Source organism: Epinephelus fuscoguttatus, linkage group LG2, assembly GCF_011397635.1.
Source record: "Epinephelus fuscoguttatus linkage group LG2, E.fuscoguttatus.final_Chr_v1".
NCBI classification, from domain to species: domain Eukaryota; kingdom Metazoa; phylum Chordata; class Actinopteri; order Perciformes; family Serranidae; genus Epinephelus; species Epinephelus fuscoguttatus.
In genome coordinates, this window is record NC_064753.1 from 33,035,763 (window position 1) to 33,058,171 (window position 22,409).

The window sequence follows — 22,409 nt, forward strand, 5'->3', positions numbered from 1 at the left end:
GCAAATCACTGCATTACGTAAGTGATATGAGGCTTACAAGCAGCACAACAAAGCACATCCCTTTGAGGATCAGTTTGACCCAGTGATGGAGTGTAATTTGGCTTGAGTGTACTCGAGATGTTGCTCCAATTAATTCTTGGTTATTTGCATCTCGACTTCCCATAAAACCCAAACAAAACAATGAAACCGCTCACAGCACCAAGCAGCTTGTTGAACACATGACCTGGATCATGACAACATACAAAACAGACAGGGTTCACCACTTACCCCACTGAACAGGCGCAGTATCTTTATTTTTATTTCGTCTGCATGTGCTGGAGGCAGCGCTGGCACACACCATAAGGATTTGGCAAACAGCACTTGTGCAAAAGGGCAAATGTTGAATTTCAACACAAGTAGATTTTAACTACAAAAATCTAACGTTTGAGTGCTGTGCTTTTCACAAAAATTGCTTTTTGAACACAAGTGAAGGCAGCCATCATACTTCAACCAATCACTCCTGGACAAATTTCAATTTTAAATTGGCTACATTCAGACTGAACAAGCAAAGTAAACGAAGAAGAACAGCAGCAAACATTAAAGATGGGTTTGGTGCCCAGAGGAGCTTGCTGAACCCAAGAGATGAAATCTTTTATTCAATATTATTAGAAATTATTTATGAGATACATCTTTATCAATGAGTGAATGAAAGTTACGAAGTTGCAAACAGTAACTTCTCAGTCTTTCAAGTGATGTAGAAAGTGTGTTTAAGACTTGAAACTAGTGTAGCAGGAGGACACAAGGACCCAGGCAAAATTTGTCCAATCAAGGTGAGAGCACCTGAGCTGTTAAGAGGCTCATGGAGCACAGATGTGTGAGCGTCATATTGATCTGTGATCACTTTTGTGCACATGGCTGCCTGGTGAGCCAAACATACTGTGTTTTAAATTGAATTGTGTTATTGTTAAGGTAGTGTAGAGGCACAAACACACCCTGAGGTACTGTTTTTTTAAGTGTTAATATTGAATTTCTGGTACTGCAAAAATGATTGAATTACAAACATGGGTCAGCCAACAACTAATTGTTTCATTACAGTCCAAGAGCAGTGGCAGTGGAAAGGTGCAAGTGTCTTTAATATTAAACAATGTTTGCTTGTGGTTAAATTAAGATTAACATGTGTTGTATTCAATCCGGGCGGCACGGTGGTGCAGTGGTTAGCATTGTTGCCTCACAATAAGAGGGTTCCTGGTTCAAACCCAGCCCTTCTGTGCGGAGTTTGCATGTTCTCCCCTTGTCAGCGTGGGTTTTCTCCGGGTACTCCAGCTTCCTTCCACAGTCCAAAGACGTGCAGATTAACTGGTGACTCTAAATTGGCCGTAGGTGTGAATGTGAGTGTGAATGGTTGTCTGTCTCTATGTGTCAGCCCTGTGATAGTCTGACAGGCTCCAGCCCCCCGCGACCCTCAAGAGGATAAGCGGTTACGGAAATGGATGGATGGATGGATGTATTCAATCCACGGGCAAAGTTCTGGTTGTTGTTCATTTTACATTCTTAAAATAAAAACAGTGTTTTATTTGTATTTTAATAAATTGCATGTATTAACGTATGGTTTTATCTTTTAGTGCTGCTGTTGGTGTTGGCCTCCAATAATGAGAGTGGCTGGTGCAGTGAGTTCATCTCAACGTTTGCTGTGGTACTGGTAGTAATGAGCTGAGCTGAGCTGCAGGCATCCGTTCTGAGTGTGGATCAACAGTATTTATGTATTTATTCTCTCTGTCAGACGAGGGAGACAAACATTCTGCACTCCAGCTTTAAAGCAAATAAAGTTTATTGGAGATTCTTGTTCATGATAATTACTGACATTTTCACACCTAACACGACATGTGTAGTTAAAGAAGGGCCATCTGTTTGAGAGCTAAAAACTGACCCATATTGCAATGTTTACTGTGTCCAACAGGAACACTGTAAATACCTCAGAGATTTGATCTGGATATTATTAATATTCTGTGGTACCAATTAGCACTATCTTTTGTTTGTTATTAGCTGGACTGGGGTTTTTGTTTTTCCAACTGTGGTTGATGTACTTGCAACACCGCTGCTGTAGAGTGTCGCACGTGGGTGAAACAGGAACCTTTCTTTATGTCGGCGAGCTCTAAGAAACATCATGTTGGTGATGTTTTTATGCAGCTGCCTTGACAATTTATTATGCTAACGATGTTATCAAAGTAATGCTGAAATTTGTGTTTCATAGCTGGATAATTGTTTGGACTCTAATGAGAGTATTTTTGAAAGATAACTCAATCTATCTGGATGTGAACTAATTTCACTGTCATTAAATTTCAGCAGCACCCCAGGCACAGTTAGCATGCTATTTGCTAGTAAGCACAACATGAAGTACAGCTGAGGCTGATGGACATGTTAGTTTTGCAGGTATTTCTTCATAAACCAAAGTGTTGGACCAATAAAGAATTGCCTGGTGATGCTGCTACATAAAAAGTCAGGGAACCAAAGTTAGTACAATTTATCCTGAGAGGGACGTAATTGTGTGTAACACATTTTCTGACAATCCATTAGATAATTGGAGAAACATTTAATTTAACACCAAGAATGTGAATCTCACTGGCAGGAGAGGAAAAGTCAGGGGATCACCAAACTCATTAGATAAAGCTTTTGGGGTCTGTGAATTCCTGTGCAAAGATTTTGATCTGTTGGTGGTGCTCGCGAAAAGTCAGGGTTCATCAAAGTCTAATGTCTGTGTAAAATGCAATCAGCAGCTGTTGAGATATATTTCAGTCTGGATCAAAGTGGTGGACCAACCGACTGACTGATGTTACCGCTGCTAGAGTGGCTAAAAATATGTCAAAAATTGTTTTAACAGCCTATCGAGCTGATCACTAGCTCTGTGTGTCCTTGCACCTCAAACTTCTAAAGGCTCTGCAACATCTGGTTATCTGACAATGTCTTTTTTTTTAGCTTTGTTTTCAGCCTAACTTACTGAGAGGTGGGATAATGAAAGAAAACAACCAACATAATGGGGAGAAAAGCAACATATTGTAATTAAGCTTTGGTTGACACTTCATTAAGGTTGCATTATCTTTTCATTTCCTGCTGCATTTGCTGAGCTAATTCTGTAAATCTATTTACAACGGCTGATTTGAGGTACAAAGAGTGAGTCAGCAAAATGATCAACAGAGAAAGTGGTCTTGTACATTTGTGCAAATCACTGATATGTTACCTTGAAACTTAACATTTCAACATGGCTGTGGTTTGAGGATAACTTGGGCATTTTTCAACCTGGACCATATTTCCCCGTGTAAACTGAACAAAGAGATGATGTGAACGACATTTTTTTTAAATTGTTCCAGTACTGAGGGGAGCCATCAGCAGACAGTCAAATCCAAAGGCTTCATCCACATTATTGAAATCAGGTCATCATCTAATCATCCATGACACTGAATATCTTTTTCGATGACACTAACCTACGTTTACTGTAAACTACTCTGATTACTATACTCTCTCCTGATCTCACAGGTGTTTCCACTGTTGTTTTCCTGCAACAAGTGTAATCTCATGACATCTCGTGATATTTCAAAAAGAGACTTCTGTTTAAAGTGGAATTTATACTTGTGTGGCAGAGCCTACGCTGTAGCCTACACACTTGGCCTATGCCATTGTGAGCATTTATACTTGTGAGGTGGTGTGTCTGTGTCACTCTGCAGTTACACCTCCAAAACACTAGTCGGCTGCGAAGTTTCTGTGAAGCGCTGTAAAGTTTAGTTGATTCAAAACACACCCAAAACACACATTAAATGTAGCTTTACAGTGACAATTTCAAACACGAGTACACAAATCACTACAACTCGCAGCATTCACAGACAAACACTTGCCTTTATCTGGACACATTTTCTCCACAAATACAAAATGCTAAAGTTATTAGCACAAGCCTATGGTATTTTACACTGTATAAAATAGCCTAGCAGCTAGCGGACTTTTCCTCTACTCATATGAAGCCAGGGAGAACAGCAACATGTAACAAAGGTAACAGTACAAAATTTGGCTCCATTAGAACTCACAAGGTTCACTGACAATACAATTGTCTTATACTAAACACGTTTTTCAAACAAATGTAACATGCTAATGTTATTAGCACAAGCCTATGGCATTTTACATTGTATAAATCAGCCTAGTGATGAGCTGAGATTTCCTCTGCTCATATGAAGCCAGAATAAATCCCAAAGTATAAATCCCTAAAGGATGAATTAAACACAAGACTCAAAATGCTATTTTTGTGGAGGCTTCATTTCTTTGCAATTTATTGTTTCTTATCTGTGAAATAAAGGTAAATAAAAGCTTTGTTTCCACTGAGGAAAATGGTTTCAGCTTACAAAAATAGACAGGAGGTCTGCGTCACCGCAACATGTAGTTACATTTTTTGCGAAGGTGCACATCATGCTACGGAGTAGGGTACAGAGTAGACTCTACGTTGATGCGGAGCCTACAGCGTCGATTTGACGCAGAAGTAAAAATCCAGTAGAATAATGGACAATGGACATACAGTGGCAATTTTCTGTTGCTCAGTGTGATTCCATTGCAGCTTTTCACATCAGTCTCTTTGTTCAATTTACGCAGGGGGTCCAGTTATCCTTTAATGTGTGGTTAGGTTTAGGCAGTTAAGGCAGTTTTGTGGGCACAATCCCAACGGAAAAAGCAGCAATGTCTGTGTAAAAAACAACATTTCATGGTAATCTGCCCACCAACAGGTCGTCAGGTTTGGAGCCTAAAAATCCAATGAAAACACACAGATGGGTCGCCACAAAACACCCATGACGGACGCCTTAAAAGCCAATAGAAACACAGCAATACCTCACTAAATCACAACCAGATTTGGTTTTTGTTGGTCTTGAACAGTGATCTGCAGCTTGGTGACACGCCATCCTCCATTCCCTCCACCTCCTGATAAAAAGTCAGCACATATATTACCTTGCTTTAGGACGTTGATATCATACATATGAAACATGCAACATATTTGTGGTTTGCAGAAACAAATAAGGCCAACATCTCCTTCTGATGACAGCTGGAGTCACTGGTGTGATTTTTATTCCATTCATACCAAACTTTCCTTCTTATTCATATATTAATAAACCACCTCAATTTTTAATGTTCCAAAGTCACAACTTGTTGACAGAAATCCTGCATCTGATCTGTCACTGTCTTTGAATTGTTCCAGGGATTTCTTCAAAAATTCGAGACATTACAAAGATGACTGTGAAGGTGCTGAAAACACAATATTATTCCGAAACTGAAGCCAAAAAAACAACTACTTAGATATACTGTTAGTATTGCAACACACTGATTTTTGTACATGATGTGAACCTGAAAATAAAATGTCACACTGTGAGTGTTTTTTCTTCTTCTTGTTTCTTTGCCACAAGTCAGACCTACTTCACTTAGTTTCTTCACACACCAGAGATTTGCCTCTCAGGTGAGTTAACTGATAATGAGCCACATATCAAGTGTTCTCTCCAAGTGTTGCTTTTCATCACTGTTTGTTACTGCACTAACAAGTTCACACAATGTCTCACTTTTAAAACAAGGCAAAGCAAGTGTAAGTAAAAGTTTCTGCTTTAAATATGAATTCGAAACAAAGGCAAGAGAGAAACAGAGATCAGACAGCAGAAAGAAAGAAGACACCAAATCAGTATCATTTTTCACCATTCAACTGATCAAACCGACAGTGTTTACCTGTTGTGTTTACAATTATTACAGATGTAAACAAACCTCTAGCAGTGTCAGAAAACATTAAGAAAATTAAATGTACTTGTCATCTTATAGTAGTCCATGTATCAAAATACCTGTCAGTCAGATTAGGAGAGATAGCGGTCCACTCATCCAGTAGGGTATTTAATCAATATTTTGACATTAACAACGAATCAAATGTCACCTCTGCTGTGAAGGCGCTCCCTCCTCTTGATGAAACCACAGAGAATAATCCCACAGCTCTGCAGAGCGGTTCAGCAACTTTACCGTTTTGGTTCACTTCCAGCATTATCAACCTCATTTCCAGACACAGACGGCAGCTATAATCAGCAAAAAAAGCACCTAAAACCCACTGCTCACTAAAGGTGCTTTCACACCTGCCGTGTTTGGTTCAGTTCAATCAAACTCAAGTTTGTTTGCCCCCTAAGTGTGCTTTGTTTGGGCAGGTGTGAACACAGCAATTGCAACCGGACCAAGATCTTCTTGAAGAGGTGGTTTCGGTTCGGTTCCAAACCAACTCTGGTGCGGTTAATTTGTGATGAGAACGTGTTCCGACCTTGATCTGAACCAACTGCAGTCACATGACACATTGTTTGTGTTAAACATGAGCATGTTACAGTCCTGGAGGATTATTAATGTGCACCTCCTCCTGTACTGCCTTAATATGCACATTCAACATATCCAATGCATCAAAACATTGTTTTCTAGTTGGAGCCACGCCTCGTTTTCAAACTGTATGGTTTGCCTAAAATGAACAATGACAGCAATATAGTCCACGATGACCAGCGCTAAAATCAACCTGCGCAGTTGTCCCTCCATTGTGACATTAGAAAGTGTCACATTTACCTTGCAAGTGTACTCTTCGTCAACGTTTTGTTTACTTCCTGGATTTTTCCCGCATTGAAATTCTGACCAATCAAGAGCAGCTATCTCTCGCAAGGCATTTTATCTAGTCCGTTAGTTAATGCTGCCGTGAGAACACAAACCAACTCTAGGCAATTATGCAACATTGTAACAAAATTAGTCCCTGATTCGGACCAAAGCAAGACAACTCTAGGTCTGAACGCACCCTAACTGTCAACCACCAAACAGCAGACAGACACAGTTAGCAACTAGCTGGTGAAAGTAATGGAGCAGTCAGCAACAAAAGAGCCAGATATTTCGCTCAGGAGTTGGTAGAGACTAAAAACTAAAAGAGTGAAAACTGGACTTACATCCACCACGTGGCCAAAACACAACTCAGAATATGTGGTAATGTTGCTCTGTTACTGCTAGGTGTGTAAATAAGGAACTAACAAGTTCACCATTTTAATTTAAAAATAATCATATGTCAATGTTCACACTTTGTTTCTGCTGCCCCCCAAGAGGCCAAAAAAACTGTTATTGTAGGTTTTACAGGACCAATTTGTACAAAGTCTGCATGTCTTGAAGATAAGATGATAGTAATGAAGTTGGATCTTAAAGTTCCTCACAGATGGGGACATACATGATTCTAGGGATCAATGAGTGAATCGCTGACTATTGATTGGTCATTATATCTGCTTTTTATGTTTAATGAACCTGATGCACCGTTCATTTCATTTATTTTGAGCAATTGTAAATGACATTGCCTATAATGGTCTGATGGTGCCTACTGTGGTTGTGCTTCATCTTGAATTTAAAAAGTTCATCATTATGGCTATGACTGTTTTCATGCACCCTCCAGCACTTGATGCCTTATGCACATGTACATTGTGGCAATAGGCCTATCACAATAACTACTGTTGTTTGATCATATGTTGTTTCAGAAATGAGCATGTGTGGAAGAGCTGCCTGAGCCTCGTCCACAGTGAAACTCCAACACAGCGACAGACAAGAGGACAAAAGCAGCGCATCCAGAAACCACAACAAAATGTGTCAGCGTAGATTTTTTTTTTTCTGTTCATTTGATTTAGGCACTGTGAAAAAACAAACAAACGCTGTGCCCAAGTCTTATATTGGCTGGGAAAAGCCTGCTGTTCACTCTGTCATCATTCATTCATTTTCCGTAACTTCTTATCCTGTGAGGGGTCAGAGGTTGCTGGAGCCTATCCCAGATGACATCGGGCGAGAGGCAGGGTACACCCTGGACAGGTCGCCAGACTATCACAGGGCTGACACATAGAGACAGACAACCATTCACACTCACATTCACACCTACAGCCAATTTAGAGTCACCAATTAACCTGCATGTCTTTGAACTGTGGGAGGAAGCTGGAGTACCCAGGGAGAACACGCAAACTCCACACAGAAGGGCTCCCCCACCCTGGACTTGAACAAGGAATCCTCTTGCTTTGAGGCAACAATGCTAACCACTGCACCACCATGCCGTCAGCGTAGATTTTTTTCTGTTCATTCAGATAAGGCGCTGTCTTGGAGTGGTCGGGAAAAGCCTGCTGTTTGCTCTGAGATCATGTTGACTAAAATGTTGGTGACATTCTTATGTAAATTAACATGCATGTTAACACAAGAATAATATTGTAAGATAAATGGACATGACTTCGATTATTTCTGCTGACCTTGAGAAGATGACAGCACAATTACTGTGACGTTGTTAGCAAAGACGAAGATCAACAGAGAAAAAGAGGAGAATATGTGCAAAAGACATTTGGTGAAATAAACAGAGGGTTTAAAGTTACACCAAAGTGCTTACTCTCACAAGAATATAAATGATGATATAATCTCTGCTGATCTGACGATTATGATCTGTTTCATGGTTACAGTAAATCATTCACAGCAGATAAACAATCTCTGAGTATTCAGGCTCATAAAACAGTTTTTCTCCTGCGGGTAAAAATAAACACAGAACCACAAGGACATATAAAGAAGCAGATTTAAGATACTGATAACACACAGAGAAGAAGACATATGCACAATGAATGTCAACGAGGCAGATCAGGCACTCTCAAATGGTTATGATATAGATTTATGTGTTCTGACATCCCACAGATGGTGTGAATTAGTCAGGGAGGGGGTGCCAGCGCGAGGTCAAGAGAGATGACCTGGCCTTCAGCCTGCCACTTGGGAAACCAAAGCAACAGACATGTGAAGCTGCTGCTGCAGTGCAACAACCCGGAGGCTGCTACAGCAGCTGTTATTGAAGCTACAGAAGAGAAAGTGCTCCCGTAAACTGCCCTAATCTCATCATCCTGAGAGATAAACAGCAGTGAAAGGAGCCGCAGCAGCACAAACTGCAGAGGAGCAGGCTGGCTGATAGAAAAGCTACATTGATTTCGACAAAGAGCAGAGAAAGAATTTTGTAAATATGAAGACACGCAAACCAGACCAAATGGGTTTCTAAATGTGTAATGATTGATTTTTTTTTTCATTGCCCGCAGATGATTTTGCATTTGAGAATAGTTTCCTATTAGCCTTTACTTACTGGTAATATGAAAGTAGATATAATTATTCAAAGGTAAAGAGTAAAGGGCTTCAGCAGTCGTTTCTGTGTACCTTGAAGAACGAGCCAAAAGCTAACGAGAAATACTTAATGTTCCATAAACCAACAAAGACGCACAGAGGATTAGCAGATTGCCTGAGGAGACAGTTACCATATGTCTGACTGAATGAGGGATGGAAATATAGACTTAAAGTGGAGTGGGAGCTGCAAAAAAAAAAAAAGGAAGAAATGGTATAATGTACGTACAGTAAATATGAAGAGAGAAAGAGAGAGGCTCACCTGATTGATGTGTTTCAGCTTGTCAATGATCTGATTGATTACAGGATCTGCTCCCTTCACTTTGACTTCAGGGTTGGCACTCTGAGCCTTGATCCCATTGCCAACCACACGGAGGGTGTAGCTGTGAACAAAATACAAGACACAGAGAGAGGTTTGTAAGTGTTTTCATATTTCCATCAGTCCTGTTACAACATGAGAACCACTGGTGGCTAGTTAGAGGTACATAACGTAGACATACCATAATTAAGTATAATTCTGAGCCACGCGTACTTTACTTGAGTGAGTATGTTTTACTCCACAACATTTATTTGACAGGAGTAGGTACTCGTTTCTCTCCACGTTAAGATCATAAGCACACAATGCATTGTTAAGGGAGCAGTATGTAAGATTTAAGGCAGCAGTCAGCAATCTTCATTATTAAAAGACACATTTTTTGCCAAAAAAACACAGCATCACTCTGCAGGTGCAAAACATTTGAGCCTTATAGTGAAGGCAACACAGCCTATCACCATTAATAACTAGTCCATAGCCATTAAGTGCACAGTTGCCCACGTACAGTTTCACATGGTGTGTGTTTGGGATACAGGTCATTATGAAGTATTACGAAAATATTTTTTTTTTTATTTAGTGTATAAGCTACACATTTTTACAGGTGGCTACTGTAAGAATCATTTTACGTTAATGTTAAATGTTAAAAAAATAACCATATCCACTGGAGAGTGGCTGAAGAGCTGAATGTGGCTCCAGAGTGATGACATTTAAAAGCAATGGCCTCATCTGTGGATAAAGTCCCTTGCTATTTTGCTGCAAGTGTTTTTATGTAAATCACTCAGCAGCGCAGGTGAAAGAAGACTACCTGTTGGAGGTGAGCTGTTTGCAGAGGTGTCTGCAGCTCTTCATCAACATCTCACTGTGGCGGTTTCTGCTTTTATTTTCCTCCCTGCTGTATTAACAGACTTGTTTTTATTGAAGCAAAGCAGCTACAAAGTTCCTTTAGTTCGGTGACAAACAAATTTAATTTCCTTTAAATTCTTCACTATAAATTCCCCTATTATTTTGTTATTTAAAGGCTTTTATTGTGAAGCAGCAAAATAAGGAAATGTTAGGTTTTCATCAGCAGTAACTTAACTCCTATACAGGTGGGAGTGAACATGAAACAGTAAAATAGAGCAGATAAGTAAAAACAGGACACAGGAGAGAAACTAAACTCCGAAGCACAGAAATTCAGCTACAACAGTACTCAGAGCTGAACACACAGAGACTTTTAAAAATGCTGTGACACATGCTTGTTTCAGGGGGAGAAGGGAGTCCGTTATGTTGCATGTTAAAACTGACGAAGGAAACGCAAATCAGTGCGGCATGATTTGACTCGGGAAAGGATATAACCCCTTTTCTAGTCCTCCGACCACTCAAAGCGCTTTTTACACTATGAGTCACATTCACACACACATTCATACACTGGTGGCCGAGGCTACCATACAAAGAGCCACCTACTAGACTTTTTTTTTTTTTTTTTTTTTTTTTTTTTAAACACACTCACACACTGATGGAACAGCCATCGGGAGCAATTTGGGGTTCAGTATCTTGCTCAAGGTTACTTCAACATGTGGAATGGAGGAGCCAGGGACTGAACCGCCGATCTTTTGATTAGTGAACAACCCGCTCTGCCTCCTGAGCAACAGTAAAATCCTACTTACACTGAAGCAATAGTATCTGCAGAAAGAGCAGAGAGAGTTTTTACTTTTAATACATTTAATTTATATTTAATTAATTAATTAATTTAATTTATACATTTTTTAAATTTATTTCAATTTAACTTAATTTTTTTGATGCAGGATATTTGCTTGTGATGAAATATTTTTACATCGTAGTATTGGTACTTCTAAGAAATAGAGTACTTCTTTCACCCCCGAGAAATACAAAGGTGATGTGTTGGAAAAGCAAAGATGACACTGAATAAAGCCCAATACATTATCAGTTTGCACTTGTGGAGCAATACTAAAAAATGATCGATATTCTGAACTCACACATGGTGATGGTATAATTCATCTGTAGGCACACCCCTGCGGTTACAGTGGGATTTGTGATGTGGGGGTGAAACATGATTCACCTGCACATGTGCGCATGAGCAGCCGTGTGTCTCTGCTGCAGTGCTGCGAGGCTTCATATCACAGTACATGTACGCTTTATGAAAAACCATATATCAAGCTCTTTATCATCTCTCTTTGATATGAAACTATTAAACCGCAGTGTGTGAGTACAGTACACTCAACTATTCATTTATGATTTGTGCTTTAACGTTTCAATATGCAGCATTAATCCTTGTTCTGAAGCAGTTCATTGTTGTTATAGCTCGGTAACAGGCTTCAGTTCACCTCAAGGACTCCTCACTCTTTAGTTTGAATACAGTCTGTCACCTGTAATGACTTTGACCATGGCAGCCGGTGAGTGAGCACAATTCACTCACATCTCAATCTCCAGCATATCATTTAATCAAACTAGTAGATCAAGGTGAAGTCACTCATTGCTGAAAGACCTACTGAGCGCTATGTGTGTGTATGTGGGTATGTGTGTGCGTCAGACGCAGCAGACCACAGAGGTGTCGGCCCAGTGCCTCTTTGAATTTAAATATCTGGATCAGAGAATTAGAAATAAAACATAAAAAACTATCAGTGGCTTAAATGACCGGTGGGTGGTTGTGTGGCAGCTCACACAAATTGGTGTGTGCTCTTCAAGCAAAACAAGGTCAGAAAGACATAAAAAGTATGAATAAATAAAGTGCAGGAAGCACGGTGTCTAATTTATTTAAAAGAAAAGGTGCATGGCAGAATTCAAATTCAGTCCTGATGTCTGGGTCCTTGAGATGTAATTTTGATGTAAATTCCTGCACGTCATAACGCCTCCAAGTGATTAGTTTTGGAAAAATACAGCTGCCATTCAGTGTCCTTTTTGAAATTTTTATCAGCTAGTAGTCTGTTATCACCATTATTTTTCTTATTCGGCCCTTTCTTCTCTTTCTATGTGGCCTCTGTGCTCTCCGTCTCTGCCGTGGTTGCTGTTGTTCTTCTGGCAGCTGCGTCAAATGAAATATTAAAGTGAACATTTAAAATCTGTCTACAACAAAAGTGCTTTGGTAATTTGGAGAGCAGATGCACATTGCCAAAATGTGTTTATAAAAACGCTTTTGCTCCCGCAGATTTATATAAAATAAAAAAAAACACAATCTTTTGAGACATTATTGAAGTTTCTTTTCCGCATCATTTGGGACAGAGTTTGCTCCATCGTGTGACTCATCATGTCATTTTCCTTTAAATTTACTTTTAACATCAGATGGTAAAAGAATAAATGTGTTCCATGTGCAAAAGGTGACACAATGCAACAAAAAAAAGTGACAAAGGTGAAAAGACCATTGTATGTAATCCTATCCCTTATCACATGAACTCATCAGCAAACATCTTTTGCACATGGAATAAATACATTCTTTTTGTATCTGAAGAGTCTCTTCATTACCTCCGCCAAGGAGGTTATGTTTTCGCCGGCGTTGGTCTGTTTGTCTGTTTGTTTGTCTGCCAAATAACTCATAAAGTTATGCACAGCTTTTGATTAAATTTTCAGGAAAGGTGGATAATAGGACAAGGAACAGATGATAGAATTTTGGTGGTGATCGGTTGAAGCAAAGTGGTTAAAATAATAAAAAAAGTCTGTCGTCGGACAGCCTCAGCAGCAATTCCAATTTCTAAAGATGGTGAAAATAGCATAGCACCATCTGGTGGCTGGAAAGCACATCTTGTTCTACTTGCTAAATATTGTTGTAATTCTAAAGTTGAAATTAATGGTGTGTTGGAGAAAAAGAAAGTGAAAAATACAAAAACACATATTATATTCTGTGTTGGTACAAAATAAAAATGAAATAAATACACCACAGTGTCTCCATGGTGAAGGTATATATAACCTAATAATGATAGTGATGCAAATAACCTAATTGTGATGCAGGCTGCAAAATCTGATGCAGAGGGGGAGGGAATATCACTTACTTGGCGGAGGTCTGCACTCTCTGAGTGCTTTTCTAGTTTTATCTTTTTTTTTTTCAGTGTTTCTGGAGCTGTTGATTTTGGCTACATGCACTTGACACCATCTTCTGAAGAGCCTGGATTCAAGGACGTAAACCCTTTCAAAATTATTTGAGGGAAATAATATGTTACAGCTCTTAGAGACTTTTTGATTCATTCATATTGGGCCTAGTGGTTCTAATTGTGAAAATAAAAAGACTAGATTTGGAGTGTTTTGATGCTCTGTGAATTTCCTTCAGTGTTTTATAGCTGTTTTTTCTTCAGAAACGCCTTTTTCAGTCAAAGTGCATCACACCAAAACTGCCACACAGAGTGGGGATGTTCCTGGGAGTTAACAGGAGAAACTCGGTGTATCATAACACTTTAAGAGACTTGCTTTGCTCTGTTGAAAAGTTCTTGGTCTGTGGGTTTCAATGGGGTTTTTTTTTTTAGCTTTGCTGGATTCTTTAAATTAGAGATGTATGTATGCCATTGTTGCCTTGCTGATATTGATTGTGATACCTCAACTTGCATTTCTACCAATAACAAGCTCTGATTCAATACCGTTGAAAGAAAGGAGCAGCTGTAGCCTATACTACGAACTGTGAAACTAAAGCCTTCGCCATTGCCTTTTTACCGGCGAGACTTTCCAGTGTAAAATACTGCCAATATTGCTCACATTTGGCTCATGGCTAGCATTAAACCACTTTAAACCACCTGCTGTGTAGGCTACTGTTTTTATGTGGAGAAGATGAATTGATTTCTGGGAAAACTGACATTTTATACAAATGTGAAACACAGTTTATTAATAAATTACTTGGTATTAGAGCAGTGGATAATCTAGCGTACTCGCAGATATCCAATTCAGCATTTTAGGCAGTGTTAGAGGCATTTCTGATAATGATATTGGTGTTGCAACAACTCTACTTTAAACCATTTTTACTGCACCATATGAGGTGTGAATGTGAGTGTGAATGGTTGTCTGTCTCTATGTGTCAGCCCTGTGATAGTCTGGTGATATTTGTGCCCATATTTGATGTCTTCCTTAAACTGATCCTATCAGACCACTAGACCAATCTGTGTGTTCACCACATGATGGTAAGAGAAAATCTTATGTGAAATAAATTGTGAATAAAATGTCAAACTTATTGTTTTTGACGAATTAGGCTGACTAAAATGTTCAATATAATCTGATGACTAAAAATGCCTGTATTTTTTGTAAACATAAACTTGGCCAAAAAAGGATGAGGTTGACTAAATATGTTAAAAACTATCAAAGATATTTGATAGTTTAAAATAAAAATGAATAAAATAAAAATACAATAAAATAAAAAATAAAATAAAAATACAATAAAATAAAAAATAAAATAAATAAATAAAAAATAAAATGATAAAATCACAGATAAAATAATACAATAAAATCAAAAAATTTAACAAAAAATTCAACACTACATCAAAACACACACACCTCTCTTCAACCAAAGCTGAGTAATAACACCTCTCATAAAAAATTTTGTTCATGTAAAAGTCAGTGTGAATGTAGGAAAGTGGAGACATCTTGTGGGTTGACTAGCTGCATGTCTGATTTTAGAGTAACCAGGTTACTGCAGTGCATGTCAACAAGTTCCCAGATTTTCTGCCATAACATGATTCGTTTGAATAATTTGGCTCCTTGTGCACATCGACCAAAATGTAAGTGCAAAAGTGAAGGCCCTCTTTGCTCGCTGCAGCAGGCGCCTGCGGCTTGAGGCTGATGTGTTGGGACTAAACTGCACCTGAACCGTGTGTACTGGAGCTATGATCCTGCTGCCTCCAGCTCTGTTTAATCCCTGGACACACCTGCTGAGATGGAGATTGTATGTGTAAGAACTGGAATGAAGATAGTCCTTGGGTCTGGTGCTGCTCTTGATGCTGCTATAAATTGTTAAGGGTATGCCTGTTAAAAAAAAATAAAGGTAAAAAATCGATGGTAAGGGGAGGTTACTGTGCCCACACGCACTTGTAGCGTTTGATAATCTCATAGGTTGCTTATCATGAGACGCCATCCTGTGTAACAAATAGTGCAAAATCCACCTCGCCATGACCTTTACTGCAGTCTTTTTCCTCCTTTCTGTACAGTATGATTAATAGCAGATTGAGGAGATTACATCAGAGCCATCTGTGCCCACTTGCACCCAATGAAAATGTGTATGGCCTCACATCTGTATGAAAAAAACTGTATGTTATGGCCAAGAGCTGTTTTATATTGTGATAACCTCCGACATGCATGAATTTAGTGCAGTTAAATGTGGAGGAATATATAAAATATCACTTGTAACCATGCACACACACACACATACACACATATATAACGGCAGCTCCTCTTGCATTCAGTAAGCAATCTATTTCATTATGCCACTGGGATCCATAACCTGAAACACATACAATCTCTTATAACATGCTGCAGGGCTGGCAATGCAACACAAAGCTTCTCGGGGAGTTGCAACCCCAGAAAATAAGGGTCTGCTCCTTAAAAGGTGTCATAGATAAAACACATTGATCATAGTCATCACGTATTCTTCAGGGTGAGTAAAAAGCACACAGTAGCATCAAGCACAAGCTACAAGAGGATATCAAACAGCTGAGTGATTGCCTGTGTCTCTGTGGACCAGCAGAAGGATCCTATAATCCATATCCTTCTCCCCCCAAAGGGATTCTTGGTTTGCATCTCATCTTTGCTCATACTAGCTGTTCAGCTCCAGATTGAAAATTTCAATCATTTTATTCTTGGCTCTTATCCCTATCTCATCCAACTATATTTGTCTGGAAGTGCAAAACCTTCACGTCTGGAACAAAGAAATTTGAGGCCTCCTTTGCCTCATTCCTTGACCTCAGGATAGGATTGGTACATCGAAGCAATTTGTTGTTATCATAGCACAAGAGGAGCATGACTTTTCCACAATCCAGTGCACTGTAATACTGTGGTTGTGCATGAAACACAAAAATGCAAGCCACTGAGACAAATTTGATGCTTTCTATTTCTAATATATTTGTCTTAGATGGAATTTCTGATGTGTATCTTTTTGATTGAGGCTGTGACAAGGAACGGTTGGGAATAAGGCATGAAATTGATCGTCACGTAACACACTCCAACTTATGGAAAACACACCAATTCTTACCAATTTGACAACACATATGCAGCAAAAAAAGTGGAAACACAACCAAATGCAGAAATGCAAGTTGCATAGAAGTTACAAAATTAACTTTTCGGGGACACTAAAAGCTGATAAACATCGTCTGTGTTGTTGCTATGGTTGTTGCTCAGGGAATTACTTAGCATTATAGTGAATATGTTAGCCTGCACACTGTGCACGAGATGTAAAGCAGATACCTGCAAAAATATCTAGACCATGTAATCAGAATGTTGAAACCAATTGCACAATTCATGTACCTCCAAAGTCGGAGTTCGGAACTAGGAATGACGTCACACCCAAGTTGATCATGTTCCAGTACATGTTGGAAAACCACCATGTTAGCAATACCAGTTCAAGCTAGGTTAGCCATTGTTAGCAATGCCAGCTGATAACAGTGCATTACACTGTAGTTTGTGCAAACACTGTTGCAACATGTCCACAGGTAGAAGTTGGACAGGAAGACTGTTTTCGTGAGACACAAGCAAGATAGAAGGGCTAATAAACTGTATTGTACTACAGCTTTCGCAACTGTTAATGCGTGGAGCAGCCATATTGGATTTTGCCTTCGACTTTCCGAGTTGGAAATCCAACTTCGAGAGGTGTTCTAGTCAAAATTTCCAACTAGGAAGTTAGAATTTCCTACTTTCCAGTAAAAATGTAATGCACTACTTGAAATAACTGATTGTTTTTCGCACTTAGAGGCAGCAGAAACAATTTGTGAGCGCAGCATTTACACATGAGCAGCTTTTAGGTTAATAAAAATAGTTATAAATAAGTTGCATATTCCTTCCTGATTTTCTTCTTCAAATTTTGCTTAATCTACTTTAAAAGCAATGCTTACAATTAAGATACAGATGTGATTTCTGGCAGTACTTTACAGATGGCTGCTGATCGAGCGCGACATCATTAGGCTAACAGGTCACAGATTGTTCTAACTTCTTTAAATCTATTTAAATCTATTAGTATGCTTCTGCTGCCTTTAATGCATCAATCACGAACTGCATCAGAGCATGCCTGTTAATTATTGGCAGCCACACCATCTGTCTTTCAATTGTGGGTTCATATGTATAATTACTGTGATGAAACTGTCAGTTTTCCGATTTCCAATTGTTTCCTGGCGAATATGTGAAGCCGGCCACTTAAAAACCTGAAGAAGCAGCAAGGCAAGGGCCAATGCTGTTCATTAAAATTTTAATCTAAAATCAAAGTCCAAAGTCCTTACAAGGCAGTGCAAGAAAAAAGAAAAAAAGTTGGCTGTCTAAATGCAAAAATGCATTTTTCCTGAGAGCGCCTTCATCAAAATGTTATGGAGAGAGGAGTTCAGTGGTTCGGGAGATGAAGGAGGTAGACCCTGCACACTGTTCATGGTTGGCTGAGTGAGAAACAAAGCAGGCCTGCGGTTAGTAGGCTAGAAGGCAATACCTGCCTTCCAGTTGTCACTGAGGAAACAAAAGTCCTTCTGGCTCACTGCCGAGCACAAAGAGGATCTGGGAGAGTCCGCCACTTCAAAGCAGCCTGTTCACTTAAGCTCAGAAAAGGACAGAAAATACTTTAGGCAAGACAACGAGAACATATGCAGTTTAATGTGTAAAATCAACACCAGGGCCATGCTTCAAACAAACATCTGTTTGGTACAATAACCCAGAGTTAATATGGTAATAAACACACTGTATTAACTCTGCCGCACTGTAATTAAATAATATATCAAGATTTCCATACGTCCTGCAGTAAATAAGTGTGTGTTTATATTCAACAATATGTGCACCAAATCAAGTTTGTTTGAGGAGTGTCATTTTTATTTGTGCACAAATTCATGAATCAGATAAATTAATTGACTGACAAAACTTTCGCAGACAGGTTGTAATAAGGTATTTTCATAAAGGATTATTATAATCAGGATTACAAGGTTTGCCAGAATGTGTATCTAGAACTGTGTACCTTCACTGAGAGCTGTGACAAAGAGGATAATACAACAGCAGTCAACAGTGCCTGTGGCAAAGATTTAGCTGCAAACATCACTACTGCCATGTTTGTTCCAATTACTAGGAAGCCCTGAGCCTTGAAGTTGTATTGACTTGTGCCAGGAGGACACTATGGAATTAGCCAGACAGAGCTGTTTGAGCAAGGTGGCAGCGGTAATTAATATGGTCTGGTAGTTGGTCGGTGGGTAATGGGCACTTTGTGTCAGGAATCTGTACTTACACTGTTGTACTGAGATGTCGGGGCCTGCTCTTATGTGGAGACAAATTAATTACATAATTCATAAAAACAAAGTTGTGCAGGACTCAGAGACATAAAAGAATGTGTAAGTGCACTCTTAACAGGGTGAGGCAAACACCATTAAGGGAGAAAATGTCAAAAACAAAGTAGATTGCATGATGAAAGGTTATGATAATGACAAAACGCAGCTGGACATAAATGCTTATCTACAAATTTGTGAACATAACACCTTTATATGTCAAAATAAACCATGTTTATGTGAAGTAGGTAAGGATTTTGTGTTTTAAAAAAGCAAACAAAAAAAAGAATCAAGGTTGGAGTTTCCATTAAAAACATTCAGAACAGCTAAAAGTTCTGATTTTTTTAGGCTTTACAAAGGCCCAGAAAATCTATATCTTGTGCTTCTGACTATGAAAAAGAGCATGAGCAAGAAAAAATGCCAAAGTTGGAAAAGTTTGGGTTACTGTAATTGATAGATTTCAGTATTTTAGCTTTTGTCTGGGTTCTTTTCACAGATTTCACCTAATTAGGGAAACCTCCGGGTTGCGGGAGAGTTACTGCCTCAAGCGAGGAAGTTCAAGTGTCTTGGGGTCTTGTTCACGAGTGAGGGTAGAATGGAGCATGAGATGGATCAGCGGGTCAGTGTGGCTTCTGCACTGATGCGGGCACTGCTCCAGTCCATCATGGTGAAGAGGGAGCTGAGTCAGAAAGCAAAGCTTTCAATTAACTGGTCCATCTACATCCCAACCCTCACCCATGGCCATGAACTCTGGGTAGTGACCGAAAGAATGAGATCGCGAATACAAGCTGTGGAAATGAGTTTTTTTCCTTGGGGTGTCTGGGCTCAGCCTTAGAGATAGGGTGAGGAGCTCGGACATCCGGAGGGACCTCGGAGTAGAGCCGCTGTTCCTTCGCATTGACAGGGGTCAGTTGAGGTGGTTTGGGCATCTGATCAGGATGCCTCCTGGGCGCCTCCCGCTGGAGGTGTTCTGGGCATGTCCCACTGGTAGGAGGCCCCAGGGCAGACCCAGAACACACTGGAGGGATTACATATCTCATTTGGCCTGGGAACGCCTTGGGGTCCCCCAGGAGGAGCTAGAAAGTGTTGCTGAGGAGAGGGATGTCTGGGGTGCTCTGCTTGGCCTGCTGCCCCCGTAACCCGGCCCTGGATAAGCGGATGAAGATGGATGGACGGATGGATGGATGGATGGATGTATAATTAGGAAAAGCTGATGGCACATACATCCAAGCAGAGAGTGACATTTTTCCAGGAATTCCATGAGTCATGGGATTCCTGTGGGATTCCAGCTGGATGGGAGCAAGCAGTTACCTCCTTGGCTGAAAACGAAGCCAACATGGAAGTGCCAAAAACTGCAGTTCTTTGAATGGCCACTTGAGGCTGGCTCCAGAGGCCAGTCAATCCCCATAGATCCTCATGTTTGAATGCCCAACTTTACAGCAGCAATAAACATGTTTACAGCCTGCTACAAGAATTGGTTTTGGTCTCTACAGCTAATTTCCTCATTCATGACAACTTTACAGGGGGATTTTTTATACAATTCAAGACTTAAAGTTGTGCATATCTAAGGGCAGGCTGCTCTGCGTGACAGGCTGTCTGCTGATAGTGTCCTCAGGTTCTCAGTCAGATCCACCCCATCTTGCCTAAATATGGTCACTTTTGCCTTCAAAAAACCAACTTGGCGACGGCCAAAACACCAAACTCAAGGCTTCAAAACGGGAATCCCCAAACCAATGCTACATCCACTATTTTTATCAGGGCTCCTACACCTTTTTAAACATCAAATTCAAGAACTTTTCAAGGAATTTCCAGGCCTAATTCCGTCAAATTCAAGCACCCATCACAGCATATTTTAAGACAGGAATCAAAGTTAATTACGTTTACAGCAAATACGAATTTTTATCATGAGAACCATGGACTGTGTATAAAGACTGACAGCATGTCAGCTCCCTAAAAGTGAAGACAGAAAAATCTCCTCAATGGATGGGGGTCAGTTTCACTATTCATCACGTGACAGACAAGACAGAAAAAAATTCAACTGGAGCAGGTGGGACAAGAAACATAACAACTGAGCTAACAATCTAATGTCAGCAGCAATTAGTTTGTTCCCCCAGAGGAAATATATGCCTGTAGGTATAAGCAGACATGTCATGGTGTTAAGTAGGGCTGCCATGATTAGTCGACTAATCGATGACTAATCGACTATTAAAATAATCGGTGACTATTTTAGTAGTCGACTAATCAGTTTGAGTTATTTTTCATAGAAAAGCACTATAAAAGTACCCCAAAATACTCTTACTGCAGCTTCTTAGGTTCACATATTGGCGGCTTTACACACTCTCCTGTGACAGTGAACTAAAACCCTTTGGCGTGAGCATGAAACAAGATGACGTAATTTTGGGGTTTAGGAGAGACAGGCCGACATTTTTCGACATTTTAACACATTTTTTGATGAAATGATTAGTCGACTAATCAAAGAAATAATCGACAGATTAGTCGACAATGAAAATCATCGTTAGTGGCAGCCCTAGTGTTAAGTGAAGAGAAATCGATCCTTTGTTCATAATATCACACTGTTATTTTCTGTCACACATTAATGGTGATTCCTTTTAGATGTGCTAATCATTTGCAACATGTTTGTAGTAGGGCATTAACAGAAAAGCCGATTTGTCGACGTGTCGACGTCAGTGGCACAAGTCGACACCCCCCAGGAGGAGTCGACAAGTCATGTGTTTTTTCCCTCTCTCTCTCTCTCTCTCTCTGTGCTTGCATATGGAATGCAATCGCTGCCTCTGATTGGCTTACACTGATACTTAAGCGGAGCGGACTCCGCGAGGAATGTCCACAGTCATTCGGGCTTTCATAGTCGAGCGCACTTCTGCGTTGTAGTTTCCTGTAAAAATGTCCGTAAAAAATCCCCACGATGTGAAAAATACATGCCGAGCAGTCACTGGTGCACAGAGCGGAGTCCGCGCAGTCGTAAAATCAATGTGTCAATGTGTCAATGTGATGACGTCATCGAATGACTTGTCGACTCGACGTCGACTTTATTGACAGATAAGTTGACCTGAAAAAAATCAAAGTTGTTAATGCCCGAGTTTGTAGGAATTAGAATCAGAATCACAAAAAAGTTAATTCCCAAGTTTGCTTTGGTGTTTGGTGCATACAATAAACACACAATAAACATAAGGAGAGGAATTAAATTTAAGGCAAAGTACTGCAACAGTCAATCACATAAATATAAAACAGAAAAATTACAATAAAATATGATAAATATACTACAAAAATATAATTTAAAAAAGCAAAATAAAGCTTTTTCAGCTTTTACATATAAATATGCAGTTCTAATATGAATAAAGGCCATTTTCTTTATTATTTAAAAACACAACATAGACACTGGATGGGATGGGAGTCATACTCCTGATAGATAGGGATGTTTTTGTAAGAGTGGGATGGGACAGGCGTGAAAATCCAATCCTGTGTCACCTATCAGAACACATAACACGCCACAAGCC

At 39.7% G+C, this 22,409-nt stretch overlaps 2 protein-coding genes across 2 annotated transcripts in view; both read right to left on the reverse strand.

Annotated features, from left to right (window-relative positions):
* Window positions 1–22,409, reverse strand: part of LOC125902822 (ephrin-B2a-like) — a 250,422-nt gene that overhangs the window by 123,576 nt on the left and 104,437 nt on the right. The gene's annotated exons all lie outside the window — the stretch shown is intronic.
* The window catches only part of gpc5a (glypican 5a), a 226,018-nt gene that overhangs the window by 123,576 nt on the left and 80,033 nt on the right, over window positions 1–22,409 (reverse strand). The window contains exon 7 of the mRNA XM_049599439.1: window positions 9,434–9,554. Within this exon, the coding sequence (XP_049455396.1) occupies window positions 9,434–9,554 (121 nt within the window). The remainder of the gene's footprint in view (window positions 1–9,433; window positions 9,555–22,409) is intronic.